We start from the raw sequence: 24,203 nt of genomic DNA, 5'->3' as shown, positions 1-24,203 counted from the left end.
GGTGCAATCACAACAACATAAATAATACAAAAATTCTACTGATATATAACAATGAATGTGGTTGACTTAGAATGTAAGACAACACCTAGTTTATAAAATACACCAAGTCACAAAAGAACACTAGTGCTTTTTATCTGATCTTAGAACTCCACTAGACACAGAAGTGTGTGTGTGTGTGTGTGTGTGAACGCGTGCGGGCAATCGCTTGCAGATTGAGTATGATGTCTGCTTAGCTTACTGCAAGCAGAGGCAGTGCGAGTTTTTAAGTGAATTATTGCACAAGCGATCGCTCAGTGATCTTGGCCAGACATGACCGAGTCTAGTGGCACGGGAACCTTAACAATCGGGAACATGCCCAGTTTTAGAGAGAAATTTAAGGATGGATGTCATTCCTGTCACCATCAGTAGGCTAACCTTTGCTGCAATTGAACCTTAACCTGTAGACAAGGGAGTAAGAAATGAAATAAAATACAAGTGATACCTGCACAGATGGCATGTCTCTAAGTTGTTGGAGTTGTTTCGCCAACTCCAACAAAACCTCTGGATCAAAACCATCAGGAAAATAGACCTCTCTAAGTGCTGTCGTATTGATGTGTTCAACGAGGATATCAAGGAGCAGTTTCTGCTGCGTATCATTCAGGTTACACATCGGAGTTTCTACCTCACTCTCAATCTCTGGGCTGTCATATATCAGAACCGTAGAATCAGCATTGCATAAGACCTGTGCAAGGAAAAGAGATAGTAAAAATTAAATCTTAATACACAAAAATACAGGGTTTATCGACAAAAATCATAGTAGTAAAGTCTCATACACAGCTTTGCCTGTTTTTCTCTAACTCATAATGAGCTCCCTGACTGGTAGGGCAATTGGCTTACAAGAACCTCTCACGATGCCAATTTTTAAGCACCTACTAGAAGCTCTGTTGTCAACAATTACAAAGTTTTTATACAGCGATAGCGTTATGACAACTGAGTGCGGCAGTGCCGAGACGCTACGCTGAGCCAACAAGCAAATCATGTTTTCATATGCTGCTCTAGTAGAGCGATGGTTGTGCGACGCCTTATGTCAATGTTGTATCTTTAAGCAAAACCTATGCACAAGCACAAGGGTGATGCCATTGGTCCCTAAGGCCATTTCCAAGGCACAAAGATTGCACACCGCAAGGGCGTTTCGCTTCCAAACAGCGACACTGAATCCCGACGGAATAAGAAAAACACGGTTGTTTTTATGATGGTATTGCCACGCCACATGGAGACGTGTCACTATGCTATTGCCGTATGAAAACTTAGTAAATAATTCAGTGCATGACTCAAAATCCACCAAGTGTTGATGAATTATATCCATCGACTTGCACACTAAATTTATGATTGAACTAAACAGGTAATCTCCCATGACACTGACACCTAAGTGTAAAGTAGTTTTACTGCCAATTAGCACCTGACTAAAGTATGTTCACACAGTTCATATCGTGATGAAGGTGGGAGGTGGCAAATCAAAGACTTAACTTTTCACAAATAGTGAAGCCAACACTTTAAACATCATCAGTAAATCTGAAAATACTTAAAACCTTGCATCATGTTTCATAAAATTAATCTTTTTATAACCGTTTTTAAAATTTATATGAATGCAAAAGATGCAGTAGTGATTATACGCTCTAGCAGTGTAAATAACAACCAATTAAAATCTACATGATGCTACGTGACTTTTGCGTTCGTACAACATTAATGATCGTACTCAACTTTATCACACAGATCAGAAGGTATAACTATATACATTTTCATTCAAGTATTGACCTAGAAAAATAAGTTTCATGTCGTTTATGCAAAGGAGAAAAACAAGCAAATTTACACAATTTACTGTGAGAAAAACTTTTTGTTGAATTTAATTCAGATACCAAAGCCAGATTCTCAGCCAGTCAGTTTTGAGTTCTCTGGGTGAACCTTCACATGGCAAACTCTAGGCTTTTAGCCAATAGCAAAGATATATCTGCCTTTACTTAACTCAGCTATTGCCAATGAGCTACCAAGTTGTCTATTAATTTTCTATTTTTAAACTTTTAGCTTTTAAACTATAGTTTTTTAAATTCTTTTTTAAGAAATAGCGCATACCATTTGGGCAGGTGTCAAGAGAAATTGGGATTAGAAATAGTATGACAATTTGGACAGGTGCTTTTATTAACAAGCAGATGAACAAAAAGCTAGCTGACCAATGAAAACACTAATGCAGGCATAGTAGTGCCAATTGGTACAACTAATGCAGGCATAGTAGTGCCAATTGGCACAACTAATGCAGGCATAGTAGTGCCAATTGGCACAAATAATGCAGGCATAGTAGTGCCAATTGGCACAACTAATGCAGGCATAGTAGTGCCAATTGGCACAACTAATGCAGGCATAGTAGTGCCAATTGGCATTTTAATAATATTCTTCAACACTTTCAATCACATATTTTACAGATTTTACAAGTTTTACAACAATTTTCAAGCCACACAAAAAGGACACAAAGAGTTGCAATATTTTCAAAATTAAGAATGAGTTTATAGTAATTGACTATTCCCACAAAAGCACTTATAGTAGCTAACCATTTGACCCAAGAGTTCATTATCAACAAACTTAACTATTGACCATATTCAACAGTAAATCAATAAAAGCACTTTATGATTATGGAATGATAAATTATGTAAAACACACACAGGCCAACATACGCGAACATATTAACGTTATCTGCCTACCTCTGAAGAGCTGGCGTTCTCGAGGATTTTCAGAAGATGCTGCTGCACCTCGGCCATGGCACACAGGGACGTGTTGCTGATGATGTGATGCTCACAGAGGTTCTCCACCACCGCACTCGCCTCTATTACATTGCTCACATTTGTGAAATCAAACAGCGTACAAGTGACAAGACCATCATATCTAGACTGGGAGCACAACTCCCTAACAGCAGCAGCAGCATTTGTGGAATTGTCAGAGAGAATCTGGCCGAGAAGGCATGCTGACGAATTTTTGTTCTGATCCTACAATATATATATAGTAACTCAAAGTTTAATTTAAACTAAATTTTTTAATTAAATTCACTTTCCAGTAAAGCCAAAAGAGCGCATGACTACAAAAATCTATTTAAATAATTCTCTCCCAAAAGAGCAGCTCAAAAGATTTGAATCATATCCTATAGTCCGCTAACTTCCTCTCAAATATAAAATAAATTCAGTAAAAAGGTTAATAAAAACATAGCAACCTTCTGGCCAGGTCAGCAATGGTAGCGGTCTACGAAATGGAAAGAGAATCACCCGCTAAACAAGAATCAGAGAAAAACGTACAACATTGGAAGATATGACTAGATGACCTCAGTGATAACAAGACGCCAGTTAAAGAAAAGTTAATAACCAGCAAATTTGTCTTATCGCATCGACCAACAAGAAAACAACAAGTTAGACGTCAAGGTTTAAAAAAAGAAATTGTTTCATCTGCAAAGCCACGTTGTCTTGTTGTTTGTCTTACCAAGACTAGTGGTAAGGCCTTTATTAACTTCTAAGAAAGAGCATACAGTATAACCTTTACTTGAACACCATGGGGCTCTATTCTTCAACCCTTCCTCTATTATGGCGCTTTATTTGAGGTGATGTTCATATAAAGGGTGGCATTTAAATACAGGTTTTAAAATAAGCCAACATTCAGAGAGATGTTTGGGCAGCAGAGTCCTAACAAAACATGGTGTAACACAAACCTCATCGCAGAACTCATCCAAGGCTTGCCTCTGACTTGCTGATAGCGCCACAACATTCATCACCTGCTCACCAATGCCAGCAGCGCTTGTGGCATTGGCTATAATATTTTGAAGGTCCTCCGGTGAACTAGCCCCTTGTATCTTGCCCAGCAGGTCTGTCATGTCAATGTTTCCAAAGTTGATGCCATCTGCAAAAAGATACAAGATCTACAATATCTTCAGCTAAAACTATCAGCATATTAAGACTATTTCCACTGACTATATGTGATTTTCACTCTAAGTTAAACGTGTTCTACAATTACGGCCTGTATCCCCCTGTACATCTGTTCGAGGGACAAGTCCCCCTGTTTGAAGCCACGGTTGGATGTTAGCGTAAATTGTTTGCTTCTTACAGGATTCAAACTCATGAAACCAGGTTAGTAGCCTGACAACCTAATATCTGTGCAACTCAACTACTTTCCGATGTTTCTGAGTAATTGTGCACATACATGTGCTTATTATTGATGCTCTATCAACACACCTGACACTTTCTTATGGCACACTAGACTTCCAGGATACTAGTATGGTTTAATATCAGCCTTACCAACTATTATTAGTAAACAAGTGACTAGGGTAGTTCCATCTCACAATGAGCTAGGTATTTCCATTTTATGATAGGCTAGATATTTCCAGTTTTTTAATAATCTGGGTATATCCATTTTATAATAGGCTGGATACATCCATACCGTACAATGCTGAGCATTTCCGTTTCGTAATACACTGTGCATTGCCGTTTCATAATGAGCTGGGTATACATGTTTTATAATAGACTGGGTTTTTCCATTTCATAACGGGCTGGGTATTTCCGTCTTATAATAGACTCGGTTTTTCCATTTCATAACGGGCTGTGTGTATGTTTTATAATCGGTTAATTATTTCCGTTTCACAATAGGGCAGCATTATAAAGGTACGGCCACATGCAATGATTTTTTCGTTGATTATGACCAAAATCAAGAAATGAACGTCAAACACGGAATTATTTGGCCGGAATTCACAGAATTTTTCAAGCTGTGCATGCACACCGAAATCATCGACGAAACGCTTTTAATTGCCTAAACAAATTATTAGCGAACACGATTCGAGCAGCTTTTACAATTTATATAGTCCAAGACACATATCGCGACACACAATAGAAGCACCAGCGCAATTAGACATAGGTAGTACATACGATGCAACTGCCTAGATTGCCCTATTGCTGATTCTTTATCGTTCAGACATTGTGGCTACAAATCGTTTCTTTTTTAATAATAGCAATTTCCTTTTTAGCAGCAAAGGTTCTGTTGTAGAAAGAGTTGCCATCTTTAGCGCAATCAAGTCAGTTGCATAGTATTCACTATGACAATTTGTGTTAGTATTTTCTTACGTGTCGCGTTGTGTGTCTCGGACTATATAAATTGCAAAAGCTGCTAGAATTGTGCTCTCTAATAATTTGTTTAACCAATTAAAAGCGTTTCATCAACGATTTCGGTGTGCATGCACAGCTTGAACAATTCTGCGAATTTCGGCCAGATAATTCTGTTTTTCGTTCATTTCGTGATTTCGGTCAGAATGAACAAAAAAATCGTTGTGTGGACATGCCCTAAGGCTTTAACTGGTTGCATACTTTTAAAGGCCAGGTATTCCATTTAATCCCCCAAACCACATTCAAGAAATATTCATCGACTCGAAACCCATTGTTTGACCTGAGTGTTCCAATTGTAAAGGAGACAACAACAGATTCGACAAATTCACTACATAAGTTGTTGGCAGAAATGCCTTATACTTTACAGTGTTAATCGAGTGATAATAAAAACAGCCAGTTTCATGAAGAGTAACTTAGTACATTCCATACATTATCAGCTCCCTAATCAACTACAGATGGCCTTCAGGCAAGAATGACAATCTTAAATATAACATGCGTTAGGGTCTCGATGCGAGGATCCATCAAAGAATACTGGAATACCAGTTATATTTTACTATTAACGCTTACCGGCTGCAACCCTGTCAAGGACGCTGTCTGGTGAAAGATCTATATTGGGTACAGAGGCTAAACTCTCCACAAAGTCCTCAGTTAAAGCTTTGGCCCATAGCTGTGAGTCATTTGTCAGCAATGTCTATAATGAACAGATATAACATCTTAACTAAGCTCGAGACGATGTTTGTCCTCACCTACTTCACAGATCACATTATAAAGACAATTTTCCCTCTGAGAATTCGTGCTCCTACAACGCCATACACTTTACTAAAAACTTTCTGTATCTTCTGCAATGTAACTTACCACAAGAAAACAACCTTTCTTACTTGATTAATGAGCATGATGTTCGATTGAAAAAGAAAACAGACAACTCCGAAGCAATCATTGAGTATGGTCTGTTACAAAATTAGCTAACTCAAAGCAGCTACCTTATCTAACGGATTCCTAGTGCAACTAAGTTAGGGGAGGTAATGAGAAAATAAAATGAGTTCATTTTCATGTTAGGGTGACACAAACACGTGGTATAACTTACTCTAACTTGAACAAGGAATAGTTTAAATTAATCTAGTTTAGTATTTTGTTATACTTTTACTTTACACTTTTTACTTTTACATAGAAAACTATTGTTTTGACAAACCTTAGATGTCACATGTCGGCAATTACCTGGTATATCAAGACATTTGTTCGAATCTTACATCAGTTACCAAAGGATTTACATGTAGAAGTAACCATGCGCCAAGGTTTGACTGCAATGCATACAGGTATCAAGAGTACCTAAGATTTGGATCATGGTTGCCTTTTAACCGGTTACGTTAACACAACACAAGGACTACGTTTCCATTACACGGTTAATCCACAATATGGAAATAGCATAAACACATGAGTGAAGCGAGTTTTGTTACTAACAAACTTTTATCAATTGCTTAATGCTTGCGAAAGATAGAAACAGCGATTGTGAATGATCCGCGAAAAAATGCCGCACAAGCTATTCCATTCTAGACATTTTCCACACTTCAGTGGTTCATATTTCAAAAACGTGCTGCAAAGCAAGACAGGAGTGGGTGACTATGACTTCTGGCATAGAATCCTTATCTTTTTTAACAAAGCACACCCCGTGAGTGTCCATTGAAACACTCATTGCATGGTAACTACATGTGTGCATAACTCCAAATCTGCATCATTCACACTATGAAAACAGGGTGATTGTGACAAGTGCAATATGTATTGTTGCCTGCAGTGTGACCAAATCAACAGGAAGTGTGACCAAATCAACAGGAAGTGTGACCAATTCAACAGGAAGTCTAATCAAATCAACATGAAGTGTAATCAAATCAACAGGAAGTGTAATCAAGTCAACAGGAAGTGTAATCAAATCAACAGGAAGTGTAATCAAATCAACAGGAAGTGTAATCAAATCAACAGGAAGTGTAATCAAATCAACAGGAAGTTTAATCAAATCAACAGGAAGTGTAATCAAATCAACAGGAAGTGTAATAAAATCAACAGGAAGTGTAATCAAATCAACAGGAAGTGTAATCAAATCTACAGGAAGTGTAATCAAATCAACAGGAAGTGTAATCAAATCTACAGGAAGTGTAATCAAATCAACAGGAAGTGTAATCAAATCAACAGGAAATGTAATCAAATCAACAGGAAGTGTAACCAAATCTACAAGATAGAGACAGACAAGTTAAAGAGGTATTATTACCCGAAAGGTGACCAAGTCAACCAAGAAGGTCTCAAGTAGAGGGATGAACGCAGGGTTTCGGTCCTGTATGCGGCCGAGCTCATCGAGCAAGGCAGAAGAATTGAGGGTCACATTGTTGAACAGGAGGTCAGCAGTCCGGTTGGTCAGTGGAATGCCAGACTCTTCAAGCTTTTGGTAGAAGCTAGGTTCATCCAGGGCTACCAATGTATATATTTTGAATGTAACGCAGAGGCAACACTTAGTACAAACAGTATACAAATGTCAAACTCAAATGGAAATTTAGCAAGGGCATCAAAGGGTTTTCAGTAACATTACAGAACGACGAGCGTAAACTCTTGAAAAAACACATGTATGTTTGAGTTTGTATTGACATTAGTAATCACCAACAAAATGATGTTTTTATTACATAAAAAACATATTACATATTACATTTTTTATCACCGAAATTGAATTTATTCAAACAGTACACCCTGGGTTAAGGCTGACCCCTGGGAAAGGTTGACTTGCAACAAAATTCACATTACAGTTATTTGGTATCAAAAGGTTCACCATGTCTTACTCTGTTGTGTTGTAGGTACAAAATCTGTAGAAATTTGATTACAAGCTCTTAAAAGCTCAAAAACGAACAGTTAATCGCAGCCATCACGCAAACGCTGTACATGTAGGTTGGAATCCCTCTTAAACGGCTTAAATTTGACGTAGTTGAACTCGAGTTCAACTACGTCAAATGTGCTTCTGTTTACACTTTTATGCAAATATTTTCACAAATAAACTTCATGCATTTAAAAAAAAACATGTCTATTTCATTATTATTATTATAATGCTGTCACTTTGAGCACTGATATCTCAAAACCTAGCCTAAAAACTATTATAATTTTTTAACCTTAGCTCGAGGGGGAGCATATCATCCTCTGATAAACATGAGGAGCCTGTTGGTCACCTGTGATGGTCGAAAAGTGCTGCAGAAATTGTTCGCGCCATTTGGGTCACGAAAATATGGGTTCACAAAAATTATGACTAGATGATTAGACCAGACTGATACGGAACTGTCAAGTAGCGAGCATCTATATTTGATAAGGCTTTCTGGTAGAACCAGAAGTGTTTGTCATAAACTAGTGCTACGAAAAGGGTTATATTGAGCATTTTATTGGCCTTACAATTCACGTGATAACATCACAGGTCAAAACAATAACCACGTCGAGTTAAGTACATCGTCAAAATAAAGGGATTCCAACCTACGGCCGTTTTTTAACTGTTCACTTTTGAGCTTTCAAGAGCTTGTAATCACATTTTCACATATTTTGAACCTACAACACAGCAGAGTAAGACATGGTAAATCTTTTGATACTAAATAACTGCAATGTAAATTTTGTTGCAAGTCCACCTTTAAGAATGTCTCCCTTTTGTATATTTACATGTAGAGTGACTGGTGGGTCCTTCTCTAGATGATGTTGCTGTTTAATAGACAATTATTGGTTAGTCACACACATCATAGCTTCCCATCAATTGAGCCAAGTTCCCCAACCTCTGCTGAATTAAACTTCTACTGATTTGAATTTAAGGATCAGCATTCAAATGCAAACTAGTAACCATCTACTAGCTATGAGAACCATTAATAAAGCTAATCAAGTTGAGCCACAGAGAAGATAGTCAGTCACTATGTTTCCATGACTCTCATAATCCGCATGTTTCAAATAATTCGAACGATCGCAAGTTGAGTTACTTAGCAATCGAGCGTTTCAATGAACACCTGGCGATGCGGATTTAACACCAATACTTGACCCCATAGGTCAAGTATCAGCCTAATTAATGACTCTATAAATAGCTAAGCAGTCTTGTCACGCTTAGCTTAGCAGCGATCGTTCGGAACGTTGGCTCATTGAGACTGCTGAAATCGAAGTAAAAACGACTGAAGCGTGAAAATGTTTTTAATGTAATAGCCAACGATAATCTAATGCGCATTAATCGCAAGTACCGTTTCCATGATTCGCAAGCACGATGGATTCGATAAAGTTTTGCGGATCGCAAAACTCGCTTAGCTTGCGAATTTATGCGGATAGCTTGCGGATTTATGCCGTTTCCATGACGCGGATAACTTGCGGATTGGCTCTAATTTGCGAATTATGCGGGTCATGGAAACGCAGTGAATACAAAGAACTACCATGAAAAACCATAGCGATAACACAACCTGAGGATAGTAATAATATGCCGCACGATGCGATCAACTGCAAAAACATTCTTGGAATAACCAATTGCGAACATCAAACAGAATTTCTGCAAAAAAACTCCAATGGACTGACAGTCTTAGATTAGAACTCTAGTATACAACAGAGATGGTAGATTCTATTAATGAAGTAACAATTTCCGACAGGTGGTCTGATTAAATTTGATGTGAATAGAATGCCTTGTATTGCAAAGTAATATGCATGGCTATAGTTTTTTGACATTGGCTTCCGCAGTAGATGCTAAGATTGAAGGCTTGAAAATGGTGAATAGCATTGCAGTCAACTCTATAATAATATTTCTTGAACTAAAAGATGAATACAAGCCTGAGGTAGTATTTATCATATCATTATAATGATGATCAAATATATTGGAAATCGTTTGTTTAAAAAATAAATTATTAAGGATGAACTTATGAAAATTATTTTGTTTGATTTCAACAGAAAGTATCGGTATTTTCCTATCATTTGCGACGGCTGTTGATGTTTCTGGTGATCTGACTGTCAGGATGTCTCAAGATTAAAATGGATAAAACTTGATCACGATTCAAACACTAAGGTTAGTTAAAAGTGTGATTATGACGTTTATAATTGCGTTACGCTATATATAGCCGCTATTTAACGCAATAGCCGATATCAGCTATCGCAACGATAGCAACTAGTGATGTCATTTCGCGCGTATTTTTCTTCCGAGTGTTTTAATCGTGATCAAGTTTTGACAATATTAATCTAGAAATGTCCTGGAAATTAAACCATCTCAAACATCAAAAACAATCGAGAATTATAGAAAAATACTTTTTGATAAAATCTACAAAAGCTCTGTATAAGTTCGCCTTCAAGCATTTGTGTGTTAAACTAATTCATTTAACTTTTTGTAAAGTTGTTTTTAAGATTTCATTAAATACTCGTACATCCACGATCATTGATAAATTAACGGGTTAGAATGATCTTATTAACAGCCGACTAAATCTGGTCAAGTTGGGCCACAAGATGGGAACAAGCAAAACCTGCTGATTTTCTAATTTTCATTTAAAAATAAAAAAAGGTTTTCAGTCAATGATGCTTCAATGTTGTTTAGAATTTTCAAAAGCCTTCTTGTCCTGTGATAGATTGCCCACTACATGTAGTCAGAGGCCTTCTCTGTCCTGTGATAGATTGCCCAATCCACGCAGTCAAAAATTGCGCAAACTGTTCTACGTGTAGGATGATTTTCACAAACCAGTCAAGATAATACCAGTCACTCGTGATTAATATACAACGCTTGCGCTCTTCAAGCACTAGGCAGTAAGGAGTAAAAGGGCTCTCAGAAGGAAATAAAAAAAATTGTGACACTCGTCTCTTGCCGTCAGCATACCAGTTTATTAGTCTGATGTCAAGGACATAAAGGAAGATTTCTTTGGATTGACTAACTTCTATGTGGCTCAACTTGATTAGCTTCATTAAAGGTTCTCATAGCTAGTAGACAGCTACTAGTTTGCATTTGAATGCTGATCCCTAAATTCAATTCAGTAGAAGTTCGCATTTAGCACCAGGTTGGGGAACTTGACTCAATTGATGGGAAGCTATGATGTCTGTGACTAACCAATAACTTGTTATTAAACAGCAACATCATCTAGAGAAGCACCCACCAGTCACTAACTAGATATACAGTAAGGAGGCATTCTTGAGCCTAGATCTTACTCTGTGAGTAAATACGAAACAGATCAGATGCTCACATTTCGTTGCCTACCCTGCGGATTTGATATAAATGTGAAGTACAAATAAGAATATTTTGTCAAAACACCCTACCGGCCTACACCTTTGAAAGCCGGCTTTCTACAAATATATTATTCTCCAGGCAGTAAATGATTTTGAACATTTACTTGTGGTTTCATTTGAATTTAATTAAACAAATTTTTGATAAAATTAAGTTAACCGTACTAGCAAAATATTTATTCACCATGTTTACATTGGTGTTCTCTGAAGGACACGTGAGTGTCAGATTGTGATTCTATCAATTGATCAGTCAAATATCATCTAAAGCCTAAGTCTTATAAGTGCATAACCCTAGTTCTTCTTGATCCAAGTTGTTCGTGACAATGTATTCAGAAAACATCAGTATCGTCCAAGTTTACTTTTGAGTGGTTTATCCATCAGTCAAATAACACTAAAATTAGATTGAACATTTCCAGAACTTTCCTATTCACACAAATAAAATCTTCAGTTGATATTGAAACACAGTGCACAACTAATTGACTATTGGTTATTTGATTATTAATAATCAATTAACTAATTGATTATTTGAACACCGAGCTTGTAGCTGGTCCTAGCAAAAAGGATAAATAGTTAACTCAATTCTACGTACCAAGAAGACTCCCAAGAGAGTTGCGATTGCTTTGCAAGGTTTGCAAAGCATCAGAGATTTTCGCCATCTCCGTAACAGCATTATAAAGCACCTGTGTCTGTGTGTCATTGGAGAGGAATGTGGCAGTGTCGTTCACCAACCTCTCTACTCCAGTTGTCTCAAAGCTTGTCAGCCTGCCACTAAGTTCGTCAGCGACTTCATGATCAAAGCAAGTGTTGTTGGAGAGGCACATCATTCCCTGACAAAATGGTCATATTTCATGTAATTTACCAAATTTTAGAGATGTACCTTCCTTTCAAACAAGTAATTTAACAACAAGAATATTAATCAATGTATAGATATTAGTATTATTATTATTATATATACTATTGTACAAATTAAACCATATAAACATTCTATTATGAAGATACTGAAATGTATAGCCTATTGCCTAAGTTCTAACATGATCTGGCTGGGATCTCAGGAGAGCAGTGTTTCCTAGCATCAGTGATTGAACTTTAGGTACTGCTACAGAAAGGTATGCATGGCTGCAGCACATGAACTATCTGTGCCAAAGAATAGCAGTAGGTATAGACTATGGCTGCACGGGTCCGTGTTCGGCAGGTTTGGCAGAAGGCCTCGCACCCACGGGTAGCTGATTATTGAGAATGCTTTTGCCTCTCGCTTATGCCTCATTGGCTAATTGAGATAGCATCAACTGCACTTGTTACTGTTGACAAGCTATTGCAAACATAATTCATGCCATGATAGTGGCTCCTTTTGTAAATGACACTAGCCAAAATTTAATGTAATAATTCCTTGACAAAGACACAGCCAACACAGAAATGAAGCGCCCATATAAGCCGTCATTAAAAACGCCTGCATGCACGCTTGGCATGTGCAGTTAAAGGCTAGTCACACCTTATCGCGTTTGTCGGGGTTGTTCTCTCAACAATTAGTTGTCGACTACGAGCATCATAAATTGATGACCTCACCAAGGTAATACGAATGTGTCGGGAGACAGCAGCTGCCAAATTTTCCCAATATTTAGCAGGGTATCCACAACAGTCTGTGCAATGTGCACTATTTCAGTAATGTGATAGGCTGTCACGGATTGGTTAATCTATATTTTTGTTCGTGATAGTCATTGCGGGACTGGTATTTCATAGTTTTAATGATGACATTGTGCAACGAGAACGCCATGTCGTGGACTACTTGCTGATGTGAACGCGGAAGGGTTTGTGACACTGTGAATGTGTGAACGAGCTATCACAAACGATCACTGATGTATTATAGTGGTATTAACACTGACATACTGCCACATACTGTGGACCAGCCTTAAAGGAAGTTTTGGATGATGCCATCAGCCAAATGCAGTGTTCCAAACTAGAATATCAACCCTTGATGGTTGGTTTCAGCTAGAGAAGCGAGTTACTGAATTGCTCGACTTCTTTATGTTAAAAATGTAAAAAGACAAAATAGGCCTACGGCAAATAAGGATGACTATATTTAAATCGCGTATCATATAACGGGTGACGTCAGGATCAATCTATCAAATTTCCTTGCCTATTCTTGCTGGTAATCTGCTAAGTAAGACGGATTCACCTAAATTGCTTTTTAATTTAACAGGTTTTATTCGCTGGTCTCCTTACTTAATACTTTGCTCTTGTTGTGTCTTCAACTTCCGGGACGCATTTTCATCCCTCGTAGCAATATCCTTACAGACCAGCCCGCTGACTGATTTTGGTTATTTTTCAACAATCTCTACCTTCCATCTGTTCTGTTTACAACCAACTCCACAAACTCCAGAGACACTGACATCTTCATTCACTGTGTTTCCATGCAGCGCATGATTCGCAAATTTGAGCCAATCCAAAAGTTAACCGTGTCATGGAAACGGCATAAATCCGCAAGCTAAGCGAGTTTTGCGATTCGCAAAACTTTGTCAAACCCGTCATACTTGCAAATAATGGAAACAGCACTTGCGATTGATGCGCATTAATGTATCGCGCCAGCTATTCAATTTTAAAAACTCTCAATACTTCCGTCATCCTTTCCCGATCGAGTTTCTAGCACGTGCGTCGCTAATTATCAACGTATAGCGTAGGCCTACAATTCTTTCCCTTTTTTCAACAAAGCACCGGAGTCAATCCGCATCATGCGAATTCCATAGAAATACTCAATTCGCACAGTAACACAACTTGTGCACAACTTTAAGTCCGTATGATATGCATGAATTGCGTCATGGAAACAGTGATTGGTGTTAGAATTCAAGGGCCATGTTCTATCTCACTTCTTGGCAACCTAAAACTACTGTCATGGATGCATGTATCCTTTTATAGTGGAGAAAACACCCGCTGAGAAATCAATTAACAACAAGTTTTTATTTATTGAGCATGTCGGTTAGTGTAGCTGTCAACAATAATATAGTTGGACATCTCATCTCGGGTGACATTTTTCGATAATGAGTTGCCTATTCACTGCTATTGCTCAAACATACTAATGTACCCACAATCTCAAGTAAGCACCATAAACCTTCATCATGCTCATAACTCAACAGTCAAACAGCTTCTATAAGACCATTCTTTCAAAACAAATTTACAAAAGATTGAATAGGTTACTGTATTGATTTTTCTGATCAGACTGACTAAATATAATACAACTGTTCTTTATTGATCTACTTGTTATGCTGCTTGGGTACAAACTTTCCTGAGGTAGTTGCATAACTACTTATAGCTCACCCCTGCCTCTCACACCAGGCATCAAATCAAACTACATTATATTTCCATGGTAAGGATGATTAATATTTGGAACTGTGTACAAATTGAGTTCCCGCATGGTAAGGGTTTCAATAAACATTCACATGTTGCGAATTAACGTGGAGGCTTTGTTAAAAAAGATAGGGAATTACTGGCCAACTCCTGCCTCGCTTGGCATCACACTTTCGAAATAGGAACGACTAAAGTGTGGAAAATGTTTTCAATGGAATAGCTTTCACAGCAGTTTTGGCACATCATTCCATGTGCTGTCTCCATCTGTCTCCAGCTGTCTCCATCTTTCGTAATCATGAAAAATTCTATAAAAATTTTCGAGAAACAAAACTCACTTGACTGCAGGTTTTTGTCCTTCCAGCGTGGGGGATGATGCAAACTAATAAATTAACCATGTCACAGGAAACAGAGTATGCGTAACGTAATGTTCTCGAGTTTGTCTGACAACAGCCGTTACTTTCACAAACACAGGACCTAACCACAACCAACTTTATTGGTGACACGCATAGCTGTATTTGTTATTAACGACTTCATGGCCACAAAATTTATAGCAACGTTGTGAAGACTTTTACTGACGGTTCATTGCCCAAACCCAGCCAAGACCAAAAGTAAGATTAAAAACGAGAGGTTGTGGTTTGCAGACTGCGCCAATTGGTCTACACCATCGTTTCAAGGCTTCAACAAAGTACACTCAGGTTTACTTGAAAAGGACACAGTAACAGTACAAACAAGGTGTAGGGTTTTGGCAAATTGAGCTATATTGATTGATAGTAAGATATGGCAGACTAAAAACCACGAAAACAAACTTTAAACAGAAAGCTCTCAAAGATAGCTTTTTAACTCATTTGTCACTGACTGACTTTCATGCCATGCAGTTGGCCCCAGACGCTTGTGACTCACTCACTATAAAGTGTATTTTTTATCAGGAAATAACAATTCAAATTCGTAGCAATGTTAATAATAGTTTTAAAAGATTACAAATTATTTTTTAATTTGATTTATGCAGTCCTTCACTGTCTTACCTCTTCTGGCTGTGCATATTCATTTCTAGAGTAACAGCAAATTTGATCACATTCAATCAAATTCGAAGTCGTAATTATGTTTTCCAGTTTAGGTTGATGTCAATACCGGTGTGACATGGAGACATGTAACGTGGAGACATGTAATGTGGAGACATGTAACATGGATACATGTGACATGGAGACATGTAACAAGGAGACATGTAACACGGAGACATGTAACACGGAGATGTGTAACACGGAGACGTGTAACATGGAGACGTGTAACATGGAGACGTGTAACATGGAGACATGTAACATGAAAACATGTAACATGGAGACATGTAACATGGAGACATGTAACATGGAGACATGTAACATGAAAACATGTAACATGGAGACATGTAACATGGATACATGTAACATGGAGAAATGTAACATGGAGACATGTAACACGGAGACATGTAACACGGAGACATGTAACACGGAGACATGTAACACGGAGACATGTAACACGGAGACATGTAACATGAAGACATGTAACATGGAGACATGTAACATGGAACAAAATGGTTTAGTATTGTGATTGCAGACGATATCATTGAGACAAAGTTTTGGTTTTTCTATTAGCTAGAGTTTATTTTACACAAATAAAAAAAAATTGTTATAACTTAGAAATGACAATACTTGGAATGGGTAAAGTTCAAAAGTGAGATAAGTTGGTAGCCTAGTAACGACCACAATATGGGAGTATACTCGCAATGGCTGCGAATGATCCTTATATAACAATTTATATAACAAAAATACGCAGGCCGACTTTTTAATGTCCAGTTTAACCATCCACAAAAAATATTTGTTGCCTAAAATGTCAAAGTGCCACTTGTCTCGCTATGTCAGATTAAAAATACTTTTGCCATAAACAATATTGTATGCCAGAATGGTTTTAAAATCATATATGAGCAATTACATCGAGCCAATCTTTATAGATCTTTGCTGGTACATGGCGACACTATCACCAGTCTTCTAAATAACAACCTTTGGTGGATCAAATTTGCATCATAGAAGGCGGTGTATAAATGCCACTCCAGTCAGTTTGTTCAATTTATTTAGATTATATGCATGCAATCTGACAAGGGCTGGTCAGATGGAAATAAGTGTGCCAGGAAATAATAAAATATAATCTATGCATTTCTCCGGACCAATGGTTTCATATGATGTCAAATGATTTCTTGCACGTATGGAGTGAGGGTGCATGTGTGAAATTTAGACAAACTCACAACGTTTTAACAGGAACTATATTAACTTTTGATTTGATGGAATACAACAACTGAGTAGGGTAAGCTTTGATGACTATGGATAAAGACATGGTCACATGGCAACCGAAATTTTCGAAGTGCACAAATTTTGGCAAAGGCAACTGAACTTTGTAACAAAGAGCCACAAAAGCCGAACTAAACTTTAGAAGTTTACAGCATACTAGCTGTTTCTTGTTCTACTGTCAGGGAATTGATTCTCTTTATATCGTTGGAATTTTCTTCTAGCTTGCAAGAATTCAGATCATGGCTAACTATAATATCAACATGTTGTTTATTACTTTGCAATGATGAGGAAATAAAGTGAGTATTGGATTCACTAATGATGTGTTGTCCAATCAAATGCGAGCTTTGGTTATGACTGCTGCACCAAATTTAACAATACTGAAACTGTTCGATTGCAAGCTTCACGCTTCATTCACTTCGGCAGCCTTTTTCAAATCAAACTTCCGACATCAAAGGCTTTGCTTTGATTGTGACTGGTCTAAGGGTATGCCTCAATGATCCCGCATACTGAATAACCAATGTGTTCGATGAATTACCATGTCTAACGTACACCGTTGCAAGCAACATGCAGAACCCTCATGAACATAGAAGTTTATAAATACGCATAGGCATGAACAATTGCTTATCGTATATTTCCAATTGGGTTAAACAATTTTCCAATGCATACTCAGCACTCTGTAGGTTAAATTATTAAGTTATGTAAAATGCATCAAAATATGAAAAATATTCCCACAGAGGTCATGGATGCTGGATAGTATCGGTATTTGTTTACTACTTGTTTTTTGTTTATGCATAAATGATCTATATAACTTTGTGCATATCTTAGGTTTATTGCCTCTTACATGGTCAAGGAAAACATTTGCTGTGCCCTTATCTTTATGTTACAATCATTAAAGAGCAACACCGGGAAAAATCAGCATAAACAGTCAAAAAACACTTGAGGTAGTATTTTTCCCAAACGCTCTGGTCACATAAAGGGTGATGTATACGCTAAACAGGCTTCACCAGTATATGAAACAAAAATATATACGGTGAACCCCGAATTACAGTGTCACTGTATTACAGTTGCCTCGGCTTACACTGTGAAACACGAAGTTTTCCGACCCCTCATCACAAGATTTTCCCTACCATACGACATCAACATTTATCCCTAAAATTCAAATTTGAGCAACACCGCTCGTTTTTTTTTTGTCAAATTAGTTTGAAAAATTTTTTCAGTAAAGTTGGCTGAAAGTTATGGTGAAAGCGAAACAAAAAGCCCCAAACCGGAAACGGGCAACAAAAAATAAAAACGATGAAAAAATTTAAGTTAAGTTCAGTAAAATATTGAAACTTAGTTTTAAGTGTGTGCGTGGGCGTGTGCTCAATAAGCTTAATTCATTCAAGGTAAATTCAAAGTTTCCTCTCCATACCTCTTCATACAACACTTTTGGCTTACTATTCCAACACCAGAAGGAATTAATGGTGTACAACAGGGAGGTTCTACTGTAGATATATTATATAAATAGACACGCACATCTTGGTAAACTAGCCTGATATCATGGGATGGACAAGGAGAGCAAGAAGGCTACTATAATAGATATAGCAGCACCCAATGACTACTACATAGCCAGCAAAGAAAAGGAAAATGTAGAAAAATATGTCTCGCACACGAAGGGGAGATTGGAAAGTGCTGGTATATGAGAACAATTGTACTTTGATTAATTATTGAAGCATTGGGTATAGTGTAATAACACCTGCACATCAAATGTGGTTTGTGCAAATACAAGCAACATTTAACACGAGGGAGTTCCAGAAAAGAGCGCTATTGGGAAGAGCTATGATCTTTTTAGACATGACCACCTACATGAGTTAAAAGGAGTGAAGAAACAATTTTATATATATTCACAGGTTTCCTGTATATTTCCATACTTTTGAAATACAAAACTTCTTCATGTTTTGGTGACTCTTTCATACTTGTGCAATGAACTGTAAAGGCTACGATATAAAAGTAGTTATATAACTGATGATATATTCGGCTAACTAAATAGTAGTAGGCCTAATACTATAAATCACATCCTTGAAATCAATGAACAGGGCTAACTAAGCTACCTGAGGTGGACCTAGCACCAAAACAAGCTTCATTAGCCTCGAAATTTCCTGAGTAAAAAAAGGCACAGTCAAAACACCTCAAGGGAGTTCCAGGTGCAGGAGCTGATGAAGAAAGCTGCCATACACGAGTGAAATGCTTCAATGCATTACTGCCGGATCAATTTCTTTTGTCCGAAATTTTTGTAAAACTCTGACTAAGATCAACACAATTCGCGCTACAAATATAATTAGGAGGGCAGTGTTATCACGCTAAATTTCCGTGTGCATATCGCTCAAATGTAAAGTTTATGGTCTTTTAAGATGAGCCATATAATCCATCTCGCTACTGCAAGAGTGCGAAAGTTAAAAATGTTGTAGTAAAACATTTGTACAATTCTCATGTCACATTTCTCACTAGCTCTGACTGGTTCACCATCACTGTGTCTATTGTGTGGATGATATGGATTTGGAATTGTGTGCACGTTGAGCTACCAATTTCAATGAATCCGCAAGTTGCGGATTAATGCGGGCATTGGTTACAAAAGGAAAGGAACTCTACGCCAGAAGTCATAGTGGCACATCCCTGTCCCGCTTAGCAACACATTTTTGAAATAGGAACGACTGAAGTATGGAAAATGTTTTAAATGGAAAAGCTTGTGCAACATTTTCTTACACATCATTCGCAAGTGCCGTTTCCATCTTTCGCAAGCATGAAACAATTGATAAAAACTTGCCAGTAAAAAACTAACTTGACTGGCTGGTTGTTGTCATTTCCATCTTGGATGACGCAAACTGCTGGATTAGTCGGGTCATGAGAACGTAACACATAGCTCCCGAGCTAGCAATCTAATATCCATTCAGTTTGAGCACTCGGGGAGGCATAGCAAACTGCTCATTTGAGCATGCCCTTAGGTCTTTAGAAAAACATGAGCAAACACTGGATTCGCAATTTCATAGCCCAACAACGGGATAAAATCGTGAAACGGGAGAGAGGCAAGGGGAGAAATCTGGATACCTGACAAGCATGGTGGCCGCATGAATGATTGCCTTAATTCTTAAAGGCTCTATTTTCTAGCCAAATAGCTTATCAGCAATATCAGACTTGTGGGCAACGAGGCGATTCAATATTGTAGCAGGAACTATCTCATGACGATTCCCCGAGTATGTTCTATCTAACCACAGAATTGGAAAACATTCAATTTTATGTGCAAAAACATTCACGTATTATCTACCAAAGTTTGCTATAAATAGTTACTCATAACGGCCAGTAGGGGATTCCTTGGTTTCTTCATCTGAAGTGCTATGTAATTTCAAGCCATCAAGAACGGTAAAGCTTTGTTCACTTATAAACCACAAGAAAGAAGAGAGAAAGAAACATGCAAGTGATGAACAGAGAGTCATGTGTTGTCGGCAGTTCAAGTGAAAGCTTCGATAACAAAGAGGATTGACGTCACATGAATGGAGAGGAGAATGAGAGTTTTGCGTGACTTTGCGTAATCAAAAATCCTCAAGGATGCGTGTACATCGCTTGCAAACATCGCGAGTAAATTTTTTACTAGCTCAAAGCACAAGCGTTTCTTGCATTCGCTTTAAATTGACTTCTTCAATAGCTCTTCACCGAGCCCAGGCAACGACCTGTTATTTATTTCTCCACGATATATGCGACTGGACAAGCAATAAAACATCTGTGAGTTGTGACATTTTTTTATGATAAAAAGCGAAACATACCTATGTTAATCAGGCTTTACCTGCCCGCACGACAAAAGCACTAAGATGTAATAACAGTTAATCGTACAAATTTAGCATCTTCCCTGAAAAGTACATACCATTGTTATACATCACAGTTTTTATAATGCAGTTAATCCCGCAAGTCCGCGTCACCCGAAAGAGGGAAACAACCAAAATCTGCAAGTCTTGGGAGTTCTGTTACTCATAAATTTGGAAAAATGTTTCATAGTTTCCGAAATGTTTCATAATGAAGAAAGATGAAAGAGGCAATTGCGAATGATGCGCAAGAAAATGCCGCACAAGTTGTTCCATTTTAAACATTTTCCACACTTTGGCCATTCATATTTCGAAAGTGTGCTAATAAGTGAAACACGAGTGCGCCCCCTGATCTCTGCGAAGCATTCTTTATCTTTTTTAAAAAGTGTCCGTGTTAATCCGCTACATGCGGCTGCCCATTGGCACACTTATCGCACGGTACCGCCACGAGCGCACAATTCCAATCAACACCATCCATACTATAGAAGCAGCACATACAGGCAAGCTAGACTCACACGCAATACGCAAAAATGATTTTAGAGTACTTTTGTACCGCCTCAAGTCAGCTACTGTCATTCGAATAAAGAAAATTGGTGCGGCCATTGCGCTTAATTTTATAAGCCAAGCTGATTGTTGACGATCACATGCCATTTCTGTTCAGAACTACAACCGAAAGACTGCTACAGTTACTTTGGTAGCCAAAAGAAACACTGAAAATGATGACATGGTGTTTTTTGCGATAAGAAAATTAATTGCTGATTGATCAGACATGCTTAGCTAACTAAATAAAAATATGTCTGTACCGTTCGCCAGACTTTAGGGTTTTGGCACAACCACGAATCTAATACTTGGCATGCTCCCAGCATTTCTTGTAGCAACGGTAACATATATTATTTACCATGGCGCAATCCAGAAAAAACATCATCAATTGTTCAATACACTATCTAGCTATCGCTCTTTACAAATAAAGGTAGGTAAAAATCTAACACCCCTCTATGATTTGAGATTAAAGGTAGATCTAGCCATATGTTTTTAATAAGCCAAGAGTTATTATTATCATTACACTGACAACTGAATAAAACACTCAAGTGGACATCATCAACTTTGGCCACAATGTCTTTCTATGTCACATGACTAAAGCATGGGCACTTGAAGCTAATCTTGTAGGGATATCTACAGATTGCCCGCATAACGTTGGAAAAAGCAAGGCAGGTTTTAAATCTTTACTATAATAAGAGCCGTGAAAAAACATTCCATCAAATGGAATTCGAACCCGCTACAACCAGCTTGGTCACGCTACTACCTGCGCCAGTCGTTCGCCTTACAGGATTATGGAATAATTGTGAACATACTTATTCTCTGTACTTTACAGACATAGCTGACGATCTATCATGTCATTTGAGACTGCAAGGGTATTAGTTGCTGCTAATTACATCGAAAATGTAGTTTTTCAAAAAGCAGCATGAATGAATTTGATGAACCGAAAATACTCCATTACATCTAAAATCTATATTTGTGTATCTTTCAAAATGCCTAGACAGAATATGGAATCAGAAGGATTATGGAATTAGAAGGACACGTTAAAAAGTTACTAAGAAAAGCATCAAATTTAGGATTGATTGCATGCCTTGGTAAATTCCTATTTGATGGATAACAAAACTGGCTTTACAAAAAAGTGTTATTTTATTTTACCAGTAAAAGGCAGTTACATCGTATCTGACAAATGCTTTTTTGCAGCATCACATCAACACAAACAAAAAAATCAATCAATACGTGTAAACAGTATAGGAACACTATGACAGTAAACAACATGACCCTGTACTGAACAGCGACAAGTGGATGATTTTGGAGTGTCATGTCGATTAATTCATGCGTCTACAGTTGCACAATCAGATGTTCATTCGATTGTAAAGAGAGTCAGTGATGCAATCTGAATCACCTTTGCATAATGATACACGAATCGAATCGCATGTGTCCTAAACAGGAATTGACCATATGTCACTGTCGTGTGATCTGTAAATAGTTTCCCCGAGTCCTACTATGTAGTTATAATGCGGTCTTTGCTTGTAGTGAGCCAAGTTGACTGTCAGTATGCAACCATAGTTTGGTCTTGGCCCATAGTCATTGTCAGTAGTAATAGCATATAGTGATAGTAGCAAGTAGTTAACCACTAGGAGGATTGTGAGTAATCATAGCCTGGCACTTACCAACGGTTGATTACTGTCTCTTGTTGTAAATAGTAATAATATGGTTTCTCTCTTGATAATGATGACTATATAATCAAATAGACTCAGATAGTCTTGGCTAGTAAATGTTGTAGACTGTAGGGGTTCAGTAGGTAAAGATAAACTTGCATATATTTTTAGTAGATGTTATCAGAAAGTATCGGTATTTTGTATCATTTGTGATCGTTTTTGATGTTTGAAGTGATCTGACTGCAAGGATGTCTCAAGATTAAAAATGACAAAACCTGATCACAGTTAAAACGTTAAAAGCCACATGAGGATACAGATAAGATAATGATTTGACATGTTAAAGTTTGTTTAGACGCGTTAGTAGTATTGGGCCACAGTCACGTAATGAGTACAATTCATTATAAGAATAGCTCAACAAATGATATGAAGGTACATACATGCATACAAATAGACAGGTTCAAAAAACGACTGTATCAAAGTTATTTCATAGATGTAGCAGAAGTACATTATAGAATGTTAACCAAGATGAACATTAAACATGAATATTGATGGCATGATTGCTAATCTTGTTCTGAAGAAGCATCAATGCCTCTATGACCGAATGTGGACTTGGCAGGATTACCAACTAACATTATGAAACCATTCATTATATCCCTGTCGATATTTAATCCAGGTCCAGCATAACAACTGAGTGAACATTGTTCCAGCATTTTTTCAGATTACTTATAGGCTTACAACTGGTTTAGGTATGATGAGAGGGCAGAACAATGCATAAAGGCATAGATAACAGAATTCCTAGTAACCCATTCGTGGGTCTTTAAGAAGACTCACCTGGAAGAATGGCAGCATGCCAGCAGACGGCATAGGCTTATTATGGAAATGACACTCTGGGTTCCATTGCACAAGAGTTTCACGACTCCGCACCAGGGCAAGAATGAAAAAGAGAACTAGCGGCCATGTTATTTCTACTGCGATTCGAAAAGGTGAGCGGCTAAGTAAGAGAAGGTTCTTCCACATTAAAAGTTTGTACTGACGGGCAAGTTTTTTGACACCAGTGAGACCTGCTCTGCTGGTGGCCTCCATGGCAACACGAGTTTGAGTAGAGTTAAGCACTCC

General features: G+C 37.7%; 1 protein-coding gene across 1 annotated transcript; it reads right to left on the bottom strand.

Annotated features, from left to right (window-relative positions):
• Window positions 1-290: 290 nt before the first annotated feature.
• Window positions 291-24,203, bottom strand: LOC137388059 (phospholipid-transporting ATPase ABCA1-like). The gene is made up of 8 exons (XM_068074576.1): window positions 23,919-24,203; window positions 11,992-12,229; window positions 7,426-7,622; window positions 5,733-5,856; window positions 3,725-3,912; window positions 2,733-3,014; window positions 482-721; window positions 291-335 (listed from the first exon to the last, which is right to left on the bottom strand). The coding sequence occupies exons 1-8, from the start codon at window positions 24,168-24,170 to the stop codon at window positions 291-293; spliced, it is 1,566 nt and encodes a 521-aa protein (XP_067930677.1). The 5' UTR covers window positions 24,171-24,203.

Source organism: Watersipora subatra, chromosome 2 (assembly GCF_963576615.1).
Source record: "Watersipora subatra chromosome 2, tzWatSuba1.1, whole genome shotgun sequence".
NCBI lineage: Eukaryota > Metazoa > Bryozoa > Gymnolaemata > Cheilostomatida > Watersiporidae > Watersipora > Watersipora subatra.
This window is presented reverse-complemented; position numbering and strand designations above follow the sequence as displayed.

Coding starts and splice junctions, on each gene's coding strand:
- LOC137388059 (XM_068074576.1), bottom strand. CDS start 24,170: ATGGAGGCCACCAGCAGAGCAGGTCTCACTGGTGTCAAAAAACTTGCC. Junction 12,230..23,918: donor GCATGCTGCCATTCTTCCAG/GTGAGTCTTCTT, acceptor CCATTTTGTCAG/GGAATGATGTGCCTCTCCAA. Junction 3,015..3,724: donor TGGATGAGTTCTGCGATGAG/GTTTGTGTTACA, acceptor TATATATTGTAG/GATCAGAACAAAAATTCGTC.